General features: G+C 40.6%; 1 protein-coding gene across 1 annotated transcript in view; it reads right to left on the bottom strand.

Moving 5' to 3' along the window:
• The window catches only part of FN1 (fibronectin 1), a 69665-nt gene that overhangs the window by 774 nt on the left and 52065 nt on the right, over positions 1-16826 (bottom strand). The window contains exons 34-45 of the mRNA XM_057551357.1: positions 15624-15811; positions 14686-14773; positions 13642-13818; positions 12208-12297; positions 11787-11966; positions 10567-10656; positions 9134-9600; positions 7997-8135; positions 5616-5780; positions 3607-3732; positions 2975-3081; positions 309-419 (exon numbers count right to left, since the gene is read on the bottom strand). Coding sequence (XP_057407340.1) covers positions 309-419; positions 2975-3081; positions 3607-3732; positions 5616-5780; positions 7997-8135; positions 9134-9600; positions 10567-10656; positions 11787-11966; positions 12208-12297; positions 13642-13818; positions 14686-14773; positions 15624-15811 — 1928 coding nt within the window. The remainder of the gene's footprint in view (positions 1-308; positions 420-2974; positions 3082-3606; positions 3733-5615; positions 5781-7996; positions 8136-9133; positions 9601-10566; positions 10657-11786; positions 11967-12207; positions 12298-13641; positions 13819-14685; positions 14774-15623; positions 15812-16826) is intronic.

A 16826-nucleotide genomic window follows, 5' to 3' on the forward strand; every position in this document is an offset into this window, starting at 1 on the left:
GAAGAAAAATTAACAGCAATGCTGTAAAGGCTACAGAAGAAAAAAGGGGAGGATGGCTTCTCTGACAATTACTTATGCATAGGAAAATATGTCTTGCTTTAAGAGCTTAGCTATATACTGGGCAATGGGAGATGCTCAAGAGAACCCAAATTATGTTACAGGATACAATATTCTTTCTACTCTTAAGTCTTTTAAAAGAGTTTTTTTAAATTGGTTCATTCAGAAGAAAGGTACCTACAGAAAGAGACTCCCTACTATGTGCCTAATTGCATTTAGGGGAGAAACACGCAGGGTGCAAATACACTTACAGTGTTTGTTCTCTGATGGTATCTCTGCGAATACTGGTTGTAGGAGTGGCCAGTTGAGCCTTCGTGACCAGGTTCAGCCCCTGGTCTGCGGCAGTTGTCACAGCGCCAGCCCTGAGAGAGCAGAGGCATGAAGTCAGATGGGGTTTATGACAATACAAGAACATCGCAACTTAGGGCTTGTGTCAAAGAATTTCAGTTCTTACGAGTTGGCAAAATATATGCAGTTAGTCACAAAGGAAGCTTTGAGGATGATTTCATGCATTTATAACGTACAGAGAATACATGTTGGCTGATTACTCATATTTTATAGCTGCCTCTATTTGTGCTTTTCCTTTTTCCTGAAATGTCTTACAAACCTCACCCATCTGCTAAGGCTGACTCCAGTCCTGACTTCCTTAATAAGCTTTCCACACTACATGATGGAGGAGGTTTTCCTGGAATCCTAGAGCTTTTAAAAGGAACGTGAGATCACATGGACAGACACCCTCATTTTACAGGTAAGGGAAAGGAGACCCAGAGGAATGACTGGGGGGCGGGGAAGTCACACAGTGACCTATGAGTGGAGTGGGACTGCCACCCAGCTGGGTGACTCCTGGTCATGTTCTTTCTACTGAGAGATCCTGGGACTTTCCAGTCCCTTCTTTTGCCTAAATTAACCAAAGTTGGGCTTTTCTCTTACAACCAGAAGAACCCTAAATAATACAATCACTTTCTTTCTTATATTGTCAGTGAAATATTTCAGACATATTTGTCCATTTAAAAGCATATTCCCCATAATACCTAAGACAGTATGGGTAAATACCTACTTACAGAATCAGTGAATCTCGCTATCATATAAACACGTAACAGTTCCCACTCCTGTCTAAAGTGTTTCATTTCGCACTTCGCTTTAGAACAGAACAGGTGTCACACGTGAAAGGTTTCATGTACGTAAATCATAAGGCAGAGAGGCTGAAGTGAGACCAAAACAGACCTCTCAACAAATTCACTTTCCATCACACTTTTCTGCACTGAGCACATGACCAGAGATGACTGAGTTCTGTGATCACGGTCTTTATATGTGTTAAAGAGAGACAGAGAGACTCTTTCCCCACCCAACCACGAGTGGTGGAATAAGATGAGAGTAGCTTCCAGGGGCTGCCCTCAGCCAGACCCTTGAAGACCCTTCTCTGCTGCCAGTTTAATCTTCCTAAAAACCGTCTTCCATCATGTTCCCTTTCTCTTGGGCACCTGCAACTGGCTAATGCCAAAGGCATCAACCAGTGAGCCTTACCCGGGAGTAGGGAGCATGCTCTTCATGGACCAGAATTGGAAAAGCTGTTGGGGAGGGTATGTTTCCATTGAAAACAAAGGAATATTATGTTTCATTGCTTTTATTTGAGTTATAAGGCATTTTATTTTGTAATTTCAAAGATTAGAGGAAAGCACAGCACTTTTCTGTTATATTGAAGTAGGACACAGATTAGAAATGGTTGAGAAGTACTGGCATAAATAACAGACTTCCGAGGCCCTCCGTAAGTGGCCCCCACTCCTTCCCATTTAATGTCTTACCACTAGACAGCAGGCAGAGGGTTGTTTGACTGGAGCCCACATGTGCCAGCTCCTTCCCATTCCAGGGGGCTGTGCTCACTCTGCTTCCCCCATCCCTCAACCAAATTGTAACCATCCTAAACCCCAGCCAGGGGACTACGCTGGTGGCGCAGTGGTTAAGAATCCGCCTGCCAATGCAGGGGACATGGGTTCGAGCCCTGGTCTGGGAAGTCCCACATGCCACGGAGCAACTAAGCCCCTGTGCCACAACTACTGAGCCTGTGCTCTAGAGCCCACAAACCACAACTACTGAGCCCAAGTGCCACAACTACTGAAGCTCGTGCACCTAGAGCCCGTGCTCTGCAATAAGAGAAGCCACCGCAGTGAGAAGCCGCGCACCGCAATGAAGAGTAGCCCCCGCTCGCCACAACTAGAGAAAGCTCGCGCACAGCAACTAAGACCCAACGCAGCCAAAAATAAATAAATAATTAATTTAAAAAAATACCCCAAAACCCAGCCAGTTCATGCTTCTCTTTTCCACCAAACCTTTCCTGCTGACATCAGCCTACGTGGGAACTGGGTTTGTCAGACCCACTCAGAACCTGACTTAATTAGCTGGGCTTTCAATGTATGCTAATTTAATGTCTCCAACTATATCATTAAGAGCCAGGACCATTTCTCACTCCCTCTGTGTGTCCCATATTCCTGAGCATAGCACTAGACCTATGGCAGGAATCTAGTTGAGGATTGAGAGAGGGTACAAAGAAGTGGTATTTTCTTAGATCTGGGTATTCAAAATATTTAACAGCAGTATCACAGGGGCACCTGCCCAACAGAATGGAGCAAGAAGCCCAGTGCTACCCAGCGTTTAACACTTCAGTTGCTGAAGAACGGAGGCAGTCTGAGAATAGTAGGTATGGGGGAGGGGGCTAAGGCTGCCACAAAGGGGGAGAACTGGAAAGGGGTATTCTGTAGCCTTATGTTCCAACAGGAGATGAAGTATTTCCCCATTTCATAAGGGGCACTACCACACTTGTGTGCACAGCACACACACAGGAAGCATAACTCTTAATTGTCCGTATAGGAACCTCCCCCCCTTGTCTAAATTGCACAGAGCCTGGCCTATCTGGTCTTACCCGCTGGCCTCCAAAGCACGTGCAGGAGCAAATGGCGCCAAGATATTCTTTCTGCCACTGTTCTCCCACGTGGTACGTCTTCCCATCGTCGTAACATGTTGCCTCATCTACGTGGACACACAAATCATAAGCACATGTAAGACTGAGAACAATAATACAGACTTGACCCCTCTATGGGGGTGGGTTTGTTTCTCTCCTAAATTTATATCATCACAGCCCACGTCCCACATGTTAATGGGAATCATCCGTAAGAGAGGTACTGCTGTATATATCTTAGGGCAGCATTTCCAAAGACTAGATCTAATAAACTGGAAAAGGTTCAATGTAAAGATAGAGATCATATTTTAAAAGTTGAATCTAAAGACCCGTAAGGCTTTCTTGTTACATTTCACTGCAGATTATGGTCAAAATACTCAGGTCGGAAAAGTGCTAAAGTGCTCTATAACAACATTAAATCATGGCTCATTTTTGAAGCTTGTCTCTGCTGTCCCAAATCAAAAGATTAACAAACCCACCGTTCACTCCTGAAGAAGACCTAAAGTCTCCAATCATTTCTAGGGCTGAGAGTTACAGCTCAGTAATGAAGGTGGGAGTGCTCAAGAAGGCACTAAGAATGGTTTGTGGCAACGTACGGGGATCGCACTTGAATTCTCCTTTTCCATTTCCAAGACACGTGCAGCTCATCATCTGGCCATTTTCTCCCTGACGATCCCACTTCTCTCCAATCTTGTAGTTCACACCATTATCATGGCACCATTCTGGGGGGTGGGGAAGATCAGAGGCAAGGAGTTATTGGCGTGTTCTGACTCACAAGGTGGTGAGCCTACTGGGACATGTCACCAGATTTTCAAAGCCAGGTATCCGGAAGGAGTGGCAAGGAAAGATGAAGGTCGTGATCTCTCTGACAAACCACTTTTTTGGTTGGATTTTAAAATATTATCTTTACCACTTAACATCTTTCTCGGATATTTTAAGATCCAGTCCATTCCATCATAATCATTTCACAAGAATAGTCAATGACCTTCATTTGAATTCTCCCTATTAAGGTTTAAAATTGGGAAGGCTCAAAATAGATAATAGATGAAAAGTCACTTTTGGATTTGCAGAGATTCTGGATACAAAGTTCAATTAACCAAAACGCAAAGATCAGCTGGTTTCTACACACTACAACCTGTTTCTTGTAAATGGGAAAAGTGAAAGAATAAACCTATGTATCAAAACAAAAACAAACAAAATGATAAATCAATGGTTATCATCCTACAAATAAGACTGGTTCTAAGGAACATCTAAAATTCACAGTTATATATCTTTAACTACCATACATAAAAGATGACTTTTGAATCTTCAAAGTTTATACTAAAGCAAAACAAACTTTGGAAGTTTATATAATATACACAACTTCTATTTTATCAACGTCAGTCATTCCTAAAACTTTAAAAAAGTTAGTCAATAATTATGACATCTAAGTGACGAATATATAAGTTGAGCCAAAGAATCACATAAATCAACTTACAGCTCTGCTCCCACAGTTGCATCTAATACTTACATAGGTAATAAATATACAGACTTAAAAATAGCTCAGTTTCAGAAATTAAAAACCACCTAATTGATGCCAAATGTTAAAACTTCCAACTCCTAAACAGCATATGACACTTCTTTCTATTTTCAGATGCTCAAGCACAGTAGTCTGCATTGAAAAAATTAGTTGTTTTTAAATTTCAGTCTGAATTAAACCAGTTCGTGTATACAAGTTAAGTAAAATACTCTTAAGATCTTTAAAAAATCATTATGTCATATTTCACCCACTACAATTCCTGGATGTGTCTATAGGAGGCTTGTTATAAGGCATAATGATTAACACCTATGAAAATGAACCAATTTTCAATGATAATCACATCCCCTAAAAACAAAGCAGAAATGAAGGATTTATAAATTCTAATACTAAACCTCAAAGCATGGTAAGTAATTCCTAGGATTATTTTAACTAAAATATAATTTTAAATAATAAAATCCTCTTATAATTTGAAAATCAAATATTTTTCAATTGAAGTTGATTCTTAATTGTCTACAAATGGATTATCTGTACTCTCCACATTACTTGGCAAGATTCAAGCTACCCAATGTGTGTATGTGTATGTATGGTATGAGTGTGTATGTGAGATATGAAAGTGTGTGTGTATCTGGGTGTGAGTGTGTATATATACTATGATATGTGTATATTTGGTTTGTGTCAAAAGAGATAGAATATTTGTAAGTATAAATGTTCACCTCTGAGCTCACTCAACATTACAGATTAAAAGAGACTTGAGGTTCCGTTGTGTCTCTGATACCCTTCATTAGACCTGGCTCCAAAGAGTTTGACTTTATTCATTTAACAAAAAATTTTTAAAAATCATATTACCATCGCAAATTTATTTTTAATTAATAGTCATATTGAAATACAACCTTTGAGATGAAGCAATAGTCAACAAGTAAAATTTCCCATCATTTTTATATGATGCAAAATGTTACTTTGAGTCAAGCAGTCTCTCCTCGTTTGCTTCATGTTTGGAAGAGGTTGCATCTGCCAAACATGCTTCCTTCTTTGGCACATTGTGCGAATGCATGCGAATGCAAGAGATGGACAAAGCAAGCTACTCACTAGATGAATCACATCTGAAATGACCACTGCCAAAGCCTAAGCACTGGCATGACAGCTTAAAGCCAGATTCAGACAATCGCTCCCACTCCTCTCCAATGGCATAATGGGAAACCGTGTAGGGGTCGAAGCACGAGTCATCCGTGGGTTGGTTCAGGCCTTGGTCAACTACATGAAGAAAAGGAGGAAAAGGCAAAAAAAAAAAAAAAAAAAAAGACATCTTATTATGGTTTTGGACCATAAGAAGAGAACTGAATTATTGTATATAACGACTTATTTGAAAACAAAAATCCCAGTAGCGGTAAAAAGCACTCATCTGTTCTATCAGCGCCATCAACTGCTCTAATAAACAATGCTTAGATTTTGCTAGTGAACACTTGCCACAAGCCTCTTAAAAGGAGCCCATCTTTCACTTTTGCCCTCAGTTCTAAAAAAAAAATCATTTCTGGTAAATCTAGTCTATATAACATGGAACAGATCATGAGGCAATTAAGAACTTCAGTGGGATGCGAAGGCTGGAAATTCTTCTCCATCAGTACCTGAGTGACCCTAAGCTAGTTATTTAACATTTCTCTGCCTTATTTCCCTCCTCTGTAACGTGGGGATAAAAATAAAAATATCTCCACCTCCTCAGGATCTTGTGAAGATTACATGAGATCATGAATTCAAAGCACTGGCCTATTACCAACACTTAGAAAGTGCTCACCAAATAAAGAATAATTATTAGAGGGCATCTTTTGCTTTTAATGCAAAAGTTGTCACAGTTTTATATACCATTAAAATGTGATCGCATTTTTTTTATTGCATTTGTTTGTATAATAGTGCAAAAAGCCTAGATTTTGTACAGTCTTTTCGTAATGGTCAGACTGCTTTACTCTTATCAAAAAAACCAACTGTTCCAAATAAGAGAAAGCAACGGGGTATCGATGGCTTAGAAATTAAGTAATGGAATCTCTTCATGTTGCCTAAGATCTGGTCTTTATGTTTTGGGAAAGCTTATTTTAAAATAATCTATGCAAACAAAGCATGCTTCAAATTATTCTCTAAAAATTAAGTAAACTATCTTCTGTGACTTTGAATCCCACTGTGTATATTTCTTTTCACAGTGCAAAAATCAAAAGCTCAAAAGCAATAGATATTTGAAGTGTCTAATATTTTGAAAGGCATCACAGTGGAAGAAAATAGAGTTTTGTTGAAACTAAGATGTCTGAAATGTCTCAAAGCTGGGAGAACCTGGCTAGAATGCAGAATATTGCTACTGGGAACAAGGAGTTGGAAAGAAAAATGGAAGGAACTTAAACTGCTATGAGGGGTTTCAATAACCCTCCTAAAGATAGCCAGGAGTTAAAATTCCACCTGACCAAAGTTCTGGAGATGGAATCTTTTAAAAAAATGATGTGGAAAAAGCACAAAGACCTTTGTGCTCTTGAAAATTCCTTTCACATGGCATTCTACTAGCAAAACCACATGAAGCAAAAAGTGTGCATTACCATGGATATATAATACAATAAGCACAAAATAATCCCCCCCCCAAAAAAACTCAACTGCTTAATTCACAGGCTTTTATACACGTAAAAGAACACAGTCACCTATTGAATGAGGAAGGAGGCTGAGGTTAAGTAACTGGCCGTAGGAATAAAGCCTGTCACTTGGCAGACAGAATTCAGCACTCCCTGCTGATGGGGAATGGAGAACCCTCCAGTTGGAAAATTTGAGATCCATGATTTTGATTATTCCCTATCTCATGTTTCTTGGTGACTCTCCAGCTTGCTGGAGTTTGAAAAGCCAGGTGATACACTACTGGTTTAATGGAACTTTCCAGGTGCTACAAAGAGTCAATGACCATTTAACCTCATTGTGGTTTTAGGCCTATATAATCATGAAATAACATGGGAATAAGGGAGCTCTTTGGACAGAAATGGGCTATGCTGGTAGCATCTTACATCAGGACCAAAACCCAGCAGGCATTGATGTCGGCAGATAAGGCATTTCCTTTACAGGTAATCACTTTCAGTACTTAAAACTTACTCAGGAGGACAGCAACCTGGTAAGATGAAGAGGGTCTGGGAACAGAGATCGGGAGACTTGTGTCCTATATCAACCCAGATACTCACTAGCCGGGACTCACAGTGTTGGACTAAACAATATTTGAAGTCCCTTCCAGGTCTATCATTGTATCACTGTTTGAGACTCTATTTATGTATGTGTTTTACAAGATACTACGATACTCTGAGGGGAAAATAATTGAATTTAAAGTTGCTCAGTTACTTCATGGAATTATTTCCTAAAGTCAAAAGACAACAGCAAGAAAGGAACAGTCACTTGAAGAAGCATCTCTGGGGTAGTCCAGAGCTTTTGCCCAAATAACCCCGATGTTCACATACCAGAGTTGCCCACAGTAACTACTTGCTCCCGAACCTTGTGCCTCTTCTGGTCTTTTATTGCCTCCACTATGATGTTGTAGGTGGCCCCTCTGGTAAGACCCGTCAAGGTGGCACTAGCAGACGTTCCAGGAACTCGGAACTGCAATTATTAGCACATCCCAAGTAGGGGAGAAAGCATTATAGTGAGGAATTGATACGACTTTCCCTATTCTCTTCTCAGTAACTCTTACTGTGTAAACAAAGCCAAGGGAGACAAAGATGAAGAGAGTAAAGGTACCAACCAGAGAAGGAGAGAAATGGAGCCTGAGTGAGGGGCTATCATTTCTACGTGACAGATTTTCCTGCCAAAAATCTACCCTACGTGCTCCACAGTTACCAGGAACCCTCACTAATTCTAGAGACAGCCTCCTCTTCATCCTGCTGTAACTGCAGTCTGGGCAAGCCCACTGGCAGCCGTGGCCATGCCCCCTTCCCATAAAAGGTGGACGCTGCGCTATGTGGGATACACATGCATCCCATGCAAGTGGCATCTGACCCCAACATGGGGTCCTTCAAACCCTTTGGCAAATCCTCAAACTCATGTTTCTAAGCTCATAAATCCTCCACAGTGTAGTCAGTTTTTAAAAGTCTGCCACCTTCTAAAAATAAGAAAACAGTCAACGTTGATATCAGCAAGACAAATTAAAGCACAGAAGTTTTAGTCAGAGAATCAATCACTTATAGGCACAGCTTCAGCCAAGTTCTTTCTCCTCTGACATATTGTAGGTAATGGGATTCCTAAAGGACAAACCGTAACGATGGCATTTTAGCCCTTCCTGGACAAAAGTAAATTCAGGCAGAATCTCTCTCTCTCTTTTCTAAGATCATTTCTTTGTCTATATTACCATGGAGCCTCAAATGATCGATAATAATAGAAATGATTTTATTCTCTACTAAACGAAAGCTAATGACACTCTTTGGAACATCCCCTAAAGTAGAGCCGTACTGAGATTAAAAAAGAAAATCAGGACTTAAGCACGCCACCTTTCTAAGAGGTTCTAGAAGTATGACCACTGGACATCGGAGCTCTGGTCACTTCAGTAGCCTAGCTTACTTTTTTTCCCAGGCTGCCCAGAAGTAAAGAGAAACATGAATTACCTGCAAGGGTTCTTCATCAATGCCAACTGGATGACATGAAATGATATACTCAGAGCTTTCCTGGAATGGAGTCCATGAGATGGTTGTCTGAGAGAGAGCTTCTTGTCCTGTAGAAGCATTTGGATTGAGTCCCAGAACGTGAGGGTAGAGATGATGGTCTACGTCTCCCCTGGGGACAGGACCAATTTGGATCTCCTCATTTACATTCGGTGGATACGGTCTTGGCCTATGCCTTACGGGGCTGGCCATTGTGGGCGGTGTGGTTCGCCTAAAACCATGCTCCTCAAAGATCATTTGTTGCCCAAGACTGGGCTGCTGACCAGAAGTGCCAGGAAGCTGAATACCGTTTCCAGTGTCATACCCAGGGTTGGTGATGAAAGGGGTCTTTTGAACTGTGGAGGGAACATCCAGGATCTCTGGTCCATGAAGATTGGGGTGTGGAAGGGTTACCAGTTGGGGAAGCTCATCTAGCCAAGAGAGGTTAGAGCCAAAAAAAGCAAAGCGCGTTAAGCTCCCAGAAGTAGCCTCGGGAGCCGTTATCAGTTCAGGCAACAACGACTATTTTTTTCAATCAGATCAAAGCTCCTGGAAAATAAGCAGTTCTTAGGTCACAAAACACTTTTTTTCCGGAAAGAAATCTTTATGATTTTTCTCAAAGTTTTCTTTATAGTTTGGAACGAAAAAAGTGTTAGTATGAATTTATCATACACACAAAGCTTTGAACCGCTGAGCCCCATAGAAGCTGCCTCTGCTCAAATTAAGCCTAATGGAACTGAAATATGCAGCCTTTTTTCTCCTTTTCACTTGAGAATCATGTTATGAGGACTAGAATCCAGACTAATTATATCAGCGTCTGAAGTATGAGAATTCCAGAGGTTTGGTGCAGTAGTTTTTCATAGTTTGAAATGCTAAGAGAATAGATTAAAATACACACATAAAATTTATTTCAAAATTCTCCTATCAGCATAAATAAAGCACGTTCTTCAAATGAAACTGAAATTGGATAAAAAAGTAAGACATTATTTAGTTCGAAGTTTTAGAAACCAAATAATAAATAAAGACAAATGAGAAAGATTTTTCCCTCCCCTCCCCCCTTCTTATAAAAACATTTTTAACTTCAAAAGAATGTATAGAAGAACAGCAACGATCGCAACTTGGTTTTTATATTTTAATATCTGTTTTGAATTTTTTAAAGATGAATAAAAGGCTTTTATGTTGACTGGCTAGGAAAAAAATAAAACAGCTCTGCAGATGGTTAGCTTATTCTTGTTATCAAAGAGCACAGCATACATGCTATATGCTGTTAGAGAAAAAAAAAGTTTCATGAGAAATGCATCGAAACCTGGAGCACTTTTTCCCTGCAAAATGAATCATTCGTAATTAGTTTTGTCTTGGCCATCTCCCTGTTAACCACCGAGGAAGGTGCTCTTTACCTGTCTTTTTCCTCCCGATCAGAGGCTCACTCTTCTGATTGTTCTTGAGGGCAATGACTTGGATTGTGTACTCGATTCCTGGCTCCAGACCTGATGGAAGGACAGATCATCACATTATGTCTGTGGGCTCAGCTAGTCAAATGAAAGTTGATCTCACCAGGAGATACTACTGGGAAGCAAGCATCCTTTCTCCAGCTGGCCATTGGCCTCTTGAAAGGCAAAACTGACTTCGTTTTGCTTCTGCACACACTCAAATACTCTGTATACAATAGCCACTTAGCAAATGAATTATCTGCCTGTCAAGTCTGACACCTGAATAAGCACTTTACTTTTCCTGGGTATTCTGTTAACATGTGGTCTCATGTGCTTATTTGAATTCAAGAAAATCTATCAGCGTTGTACACTGCCAGCGAAATACACACTTGGGAGAGATCAGTGCAGACTGTATACATGAGTCTACTTAGGCCTAACAAACAGATGGCTCTCAGTGGCAGGATCAATGAAAAAGTAAGACTACAAAAAAGTGCTCTGCAGGAAAGAGTGACCACTCTGTGTGTGGTCCCTGTAGGAAGTATCTAATTCAACGCCTTGCATATCTGATTCTATTTTCCTGTCTCCAAAGTTTCTAAAGAAGCAGTGTCTCCTTCTGGTAGCTGTGTGTTCTATAGGATTTTTAAGTCTAGATGATAGCCTGTATACACAGTTTACCGTATAATCTCTTGGACAAAAACAATACCAGAGGTCTATGATCTCTTATTCCCCATCCCAAGCACTCTCTCCAGTATGGGTGATTGGGAATCACTTTGCCTCAAGGCCTATCCTGTGAAACCGGATAATGAGGGCCATCGCAGGTGGCAGTCTGGCAAATCCTGCAGACTTATCATTCTTTAGGTTGCTGAGTGAGAGAACAGTATCAAAATTTGCTAGTTTGCTTTGAAAAATGTCTTTTTCTAGGAAGCACTGATAGCTGTCTGGCAAACGTACAGCAGATAAAAAGATTCTAGTTATGCCATTATGACAGTGTTGAAATTATTGCTTTGTTGTGAATTCTGAGATGTATCAAGCTTGACAGCTCCTCCATAGAGAATGCTTTTTGAAGTTGTCAGCAATGGGGCTTCTTGTTCTCATGGTACAGCACCAAAGACCCAGTTGGAGTCTGCTAAGCACTTTGTGTGTCCTAGAGAGTAAAGAGGAAAATGGCAGCATGGAAGCAGCAATACCAGTAATAGTAGCTTCTGTGACACCAGGGCGGGGCCGAGGGACCACTTCTCTGGGAGGGGACCCAGGCTTCTCATACTTGATGACATAACCGGTAATCCTGGCACGAGGTGGCTGCCATGATAACAGCAGGGAGTTGGGCGTGGTGGTCAGGAAATGCAGGTTGGATGGTGCATCAATGGCTAAAAGAAAACAAATTACATCTCTTTAAGGAAATGAATAACCAAGAAAATTATTCCCACATTCTTTTCCCAGCCCTTAAAAACAGACTTGAGAGAATCTGAGAGTTCTGTAAACAGTCAAAATGATTCACTGTGATCTGGAATACAAAAGTATCAGCCTCATTTTTGTTGCTCAAGTTCACGTGACTGATCACACAAACATATAAGTCAGTGGCATTTCTTCAGTAGAAAGTGTAGTTACCAGTAGAGGCGTCGATGACCACAGGGGAGCTCCGGGCATTGTCATTCAAGGTGTACAAGTGGATCTTGTAGTCAGTGCCGGGTTGTAAACCTGGGATTGGTGAAGAGATGATTTTTATCTGATCTTCATTTACTAGGAAAATTTTCAAACTCATCTGCAATTTTCACGGTTCCTCCTATCATTGCCTGTTTATACAGACCACGGAAGTGGTTCACATTTGAACAATAAATTAGAGCACGGTATGGGTGTTAGCTGCTCATGAGAAAGACATCTCAAAAGAAAGGCACAGATGCACAAAAAGACATTGGCTAAAATAAACTTTAAAATCCAAAAGTGTGGGCTTCCCTGGTGGCGCAGTGCTTGAGACTCTGCCTGCCAATGCAGGGGACACGGGTTCAAGCCCTGGTCTGGGAAGATCCCACATGCCGCGGAGCAACTGGGCCCGTGAGCCACAACTACTGAGCCTGCGCGTCTGGAGCCTGTGCTCCGCAACAAGAGAGGCCGCGATAGCGAGAGGCCCGTGCACCGCGATGAAGAGTGGCCCCCACTTGCCGCAACTAGAGAAAGCCCTCGCACAGAAACGAAGACCCAACACAGCCAAAAATAAATAAATAAATAAATAAATTTAAAATCCAAAAATGCTGTTAGAAGTGACTATCTTGGTGATAGGGGTGAGCACCTACTGACTGTGTTTTACCAGATGGTCACTGGTTGGGAACTGGAATCAGAATTTTCAATCTCAAAAAGACCTAAATTGACCCAGATATTGAACATTCTGGGACAACAGCTTTGATCTCTATGAAGTAGTGTCGTTTGCTTTTTCAAATTTAATTCTGCTTTATAGTCTATGTGAATGTTAAGAACTAGACACTATCACTGAGTTTCTTTTGGCTTTCAAGCATTATGTATAATTTTTTTTCCCATAAGAGAGGGTTCATTGATGAAAGATCTCTGATGAATGGGACTTATGCCATTCCTCTGGCAAACATTAGACAAAACCAGGCATTCACAGGACAAAATGTTTTGATCATGGGATGAAAATACGTTGTAAAAAATAGAGCTGGGTTATCATAAAACACTGAAGATAAATTTAATCAGTGTAAGTGGTAGAAAGACTAATAAGCTAATTTATGTTATGAATGGCAGTTATCAAATGTGGTCAGGGGACTTCCCTGGTGGCCCAGTGGTTAAGAATCCACCTGCCAATGCAGGGGACAGGGGTTCGAGCCCTGGTCCCAGAAGACCCCACATGCCGGGAGCAACTAAGCCCGTGTGCCACAACTACTGAAGCCCACGCGCCTAGAGCCCGAGCTCTGCAACAAGAGAAGCCACTGCAATGAGAAGCCTGACACTGCAACGAAGACCCAACACAGCCATAAATAAATAAATTTATATAAAAAAAAAAAATGTGGTCAGTAGAGTGAGCTCCCGGACCTGTGATGGTGTAGCTTCTGACATCTGGCTTGATGGTTCTCTGAATTGGAGTCTGGCCATTGGCTGGGATGGCATCGACTTGGAAGCCGGTGATCGTCTCAGTCTTGGTTCTCCAGCTAATGGTGATGGTGGTCTCAGTAGCATCTGTCACACGGGCCCTTCTTGGGGGGCTGACATCTGCACGGGATGACAGCCAGAGATTAGTGCCTGGCTGGCTCATATGGGTAAGGTTTCGATATTTTAAAATGTTTCTTTATTATATACAAATACATCAATTTCTACACATGACTAATAATGTATAGATTTTCTCCTGTGGCATCCAGAGAGAAAAAGCAGACAGTAATTAGGAAAAATGAAAATATTCACCTCGTGTACTTTTTTTTTAAGAACTGAAAAGCTTTACGAGTACTGTCAGTGGTTCCCAAGGCTGGCTTTATATATCTACAAATACCTCAGTAAGTGTTAAAATTATTGTTATTATAATATAAAATATGTGTAATAATATAAGGAAGGTATATATATTCATATATATAATAATGTATTGCTAGTATTTTGTCCTTCTTATATAGAGTCATATTTTTTCTCAATAGGTGCAACGCCATCCTTATTTCATAGATGAGAAGACTTTGACACTTTATGTGATTTCTGAAAAAGAATAACTGTGGCTTATTGATATGGCAGAAAACTAGAACCTGGGCCCAGTATTGTCCAATACTTACTGCACTGTTAAGATACAACAGAAGCCAACGTGTCCTCCTCAAACTTAACTCTATGAAAACAAATTCTAACCAGTAGAACATAACCTAGGTGTTAGTCCTAGTTCCCTACACCAACACTATCACATCATGAAGTGATTCCACGTATGCGCCAGTAGACCACTTTCTGGAGAGGCACGGAAGGCAACAGTAGTAACTGGGAAAGCAAATCAATTTCCAAACTGGGAATCATTCCATTGTTCACTTAGTGATCTAGAAAGGCATTTGCCATTCTTTAATTTTTGTCTGTCCAGAACGTTTGTTGACACTAATAAGTTTGATTACTCACTCTCCAGAGTTGTGACGACTCCCTGAACAGGTCTGCTTGTCAAAGTGTCCTTAAGAGCATAGACACTCACTTCATATTTAGTGGCCACCTAGAAAGAAGGGCGCAGTAAGCTTTAGCAATGTGATCTTCTGAAGCCCAGGAATTTTCACTCCAGCATTAGAAAAAATGCAATGGTTAGAAAAGAAAAAGTAAGCTAGCAAAACCCGCAGAACTGTAAGTTCCTATATTAATTTCCTTCCTACAGTGACAACACATTTAATTACATGAATTTAAAAATGCACCTGGGGTTAAGCCCAAGTAAGCCATAACTTACATATTTATGCTAAGCTGATACAAAATGAGGAAAATGGTATTAGCCTGTTTTTCTCTTTTATGATCTGACAGGTGCAAATCATGAATTTTTCTGATCATAGAGAGACAAAGAGAATAGTCTATCTCTGAAGCCTCTTTCTGTAGTTTCTCCTGGAATTGGCCTTATGTTAAGAAGTAGAACAATTTCCTAGGTTCCTGGCTAACTTTCTGCATGCACATCTACAAGGATTAAAGATGACTTAAGGAAGGTAGGATCAGGCTGGGTTGGTAAAAACTGGAGAATATTCCTTGCAAAGGTAACAGGGCTGAGAAAAAGCATAATTAAAGTAGATTTATGCATTCAGCCTATGGATATATAAATTGCCCCCTCTGCACACACAATACAACATTTTAAAATAAACAGAATACATTTAAAGAGCTATGCAACATCCAATGCTGCTCATAAAATTCTGTCCCTGATAGCTCAGGTCAACACAAAGTAATTCTACTTGATACAAAATTATGATAAATTTAATTTGACGGCAGAGGCAAAGAACACAGATTTATTATATTATATTTCCACCACCTTCAACTGTGTAAGAAATGACCTACTTCCTTAGTCCAATGAAAAAAAGGACACTTCTTACCATGAGTCCTGATACAACCACAGATGAGCTATCGGGAGCAAGGTTGATTTCTTTCATTGGTCCGGTCTTCTCCTTAGGGGTCACCCGCACTCGATATCCAGTGAGCTGAACATTGGGTGCTGTCCACTGGGCGGCCAGGCTGGTTGGTGAAACCTGAGTGAACTTCAGGTTGGTTGGTGCAGGAATGGCTGTCAGGATGGTCATTGGTTAGAGGTTATCTTACAGTAAATGGGGAAAGGGGGAAAATAAAGTGAATTCCAAGAAGTAGATAGGTTGTACTTGTTTGGTTGGGTGGGTACCCTAGTCAAGCAAAGATTCAGTACAAGAAAGGACAAAAGGGGATGCAAAATGAAGAAAATGTTTGCTAAAAAAATGTGTTTTTTATCCAGCAGTGCTCAGAATCACTGGAATCACTTGGGTAAATGCCAAAACTCTAAGGGACTTAAGGTTTTAGCAGTTGTTTTTTTTCGCTTTCCCTTAATAAATTAAAGTCAAATTGGCTTATTGGCCATTAGGATTGATCTTTCCATTTCTATGGAAAGATGAGCAGCAGCCCCTTTCTGATAGAAATTATCTTCGTATGGAAAACCATCTCACAGACTATTTCATCCCTCCAAAGACAGAATATGATTTTATTCTCTTTGTTTGGACTTCATGGAAGATACCACTGCTAAATTTGAAGTATTCTCTGTGGTGCAGCAGCAGAAGAAAATTGGCTCACAACAGAAGCAGAAAAGAGAAGCAAAGAGCAATAATACGGATTGTCACCTCCAGGGTTTATGCTGTCACGAGGAGACATCTTTAGCATTCCACTCTGCTTTAGAAATAAAGCATGAGAGGATAAAGAAGGTGGAAAGCATTTGCCCTATCAACTGTTTCCTATGTGTCTGATTCTCAATCCTTTAAGCAAATTATACACCTAGCACATGATCTCTAACCAGAGAAGGAAGGTCTTACCCACGTGTTCTCAGAATCCTGCTGCTATGAAATGGCCCAGTTTGGGTTCCTTAGGATGCCAAATTTCTTTCCTTTATATACAATGAGCATAAGTAACCACAGGGAGTCAAGGCTTAGGAAATAATCCACAATTTTCGTGTTCTCTTCAAATGTCTCGCTTTATGACCTTGTTTGTAAACCAAGCTACTCCAACATTTCCTTTCATTAGACTTTATCTAAACGTCACCTACATTTTATTGCTTATTA

This window comes from Balaenoptera acutorostrata, chromosome 8 (genome assembly GCF_949987535.1).
Source record: "Balaenoptera acutorostrata chromosome 8, mBalAcu1.1, whole genome shotgun sequence".
Taxonomy (NCBI): domain Eukaryota; kingdom Metazoa; phylum Chordata; class Mammalia; order Artiodactyla; family Balaenopteridae; genus Balaenoptera; species Balaenoptera acutorostrata.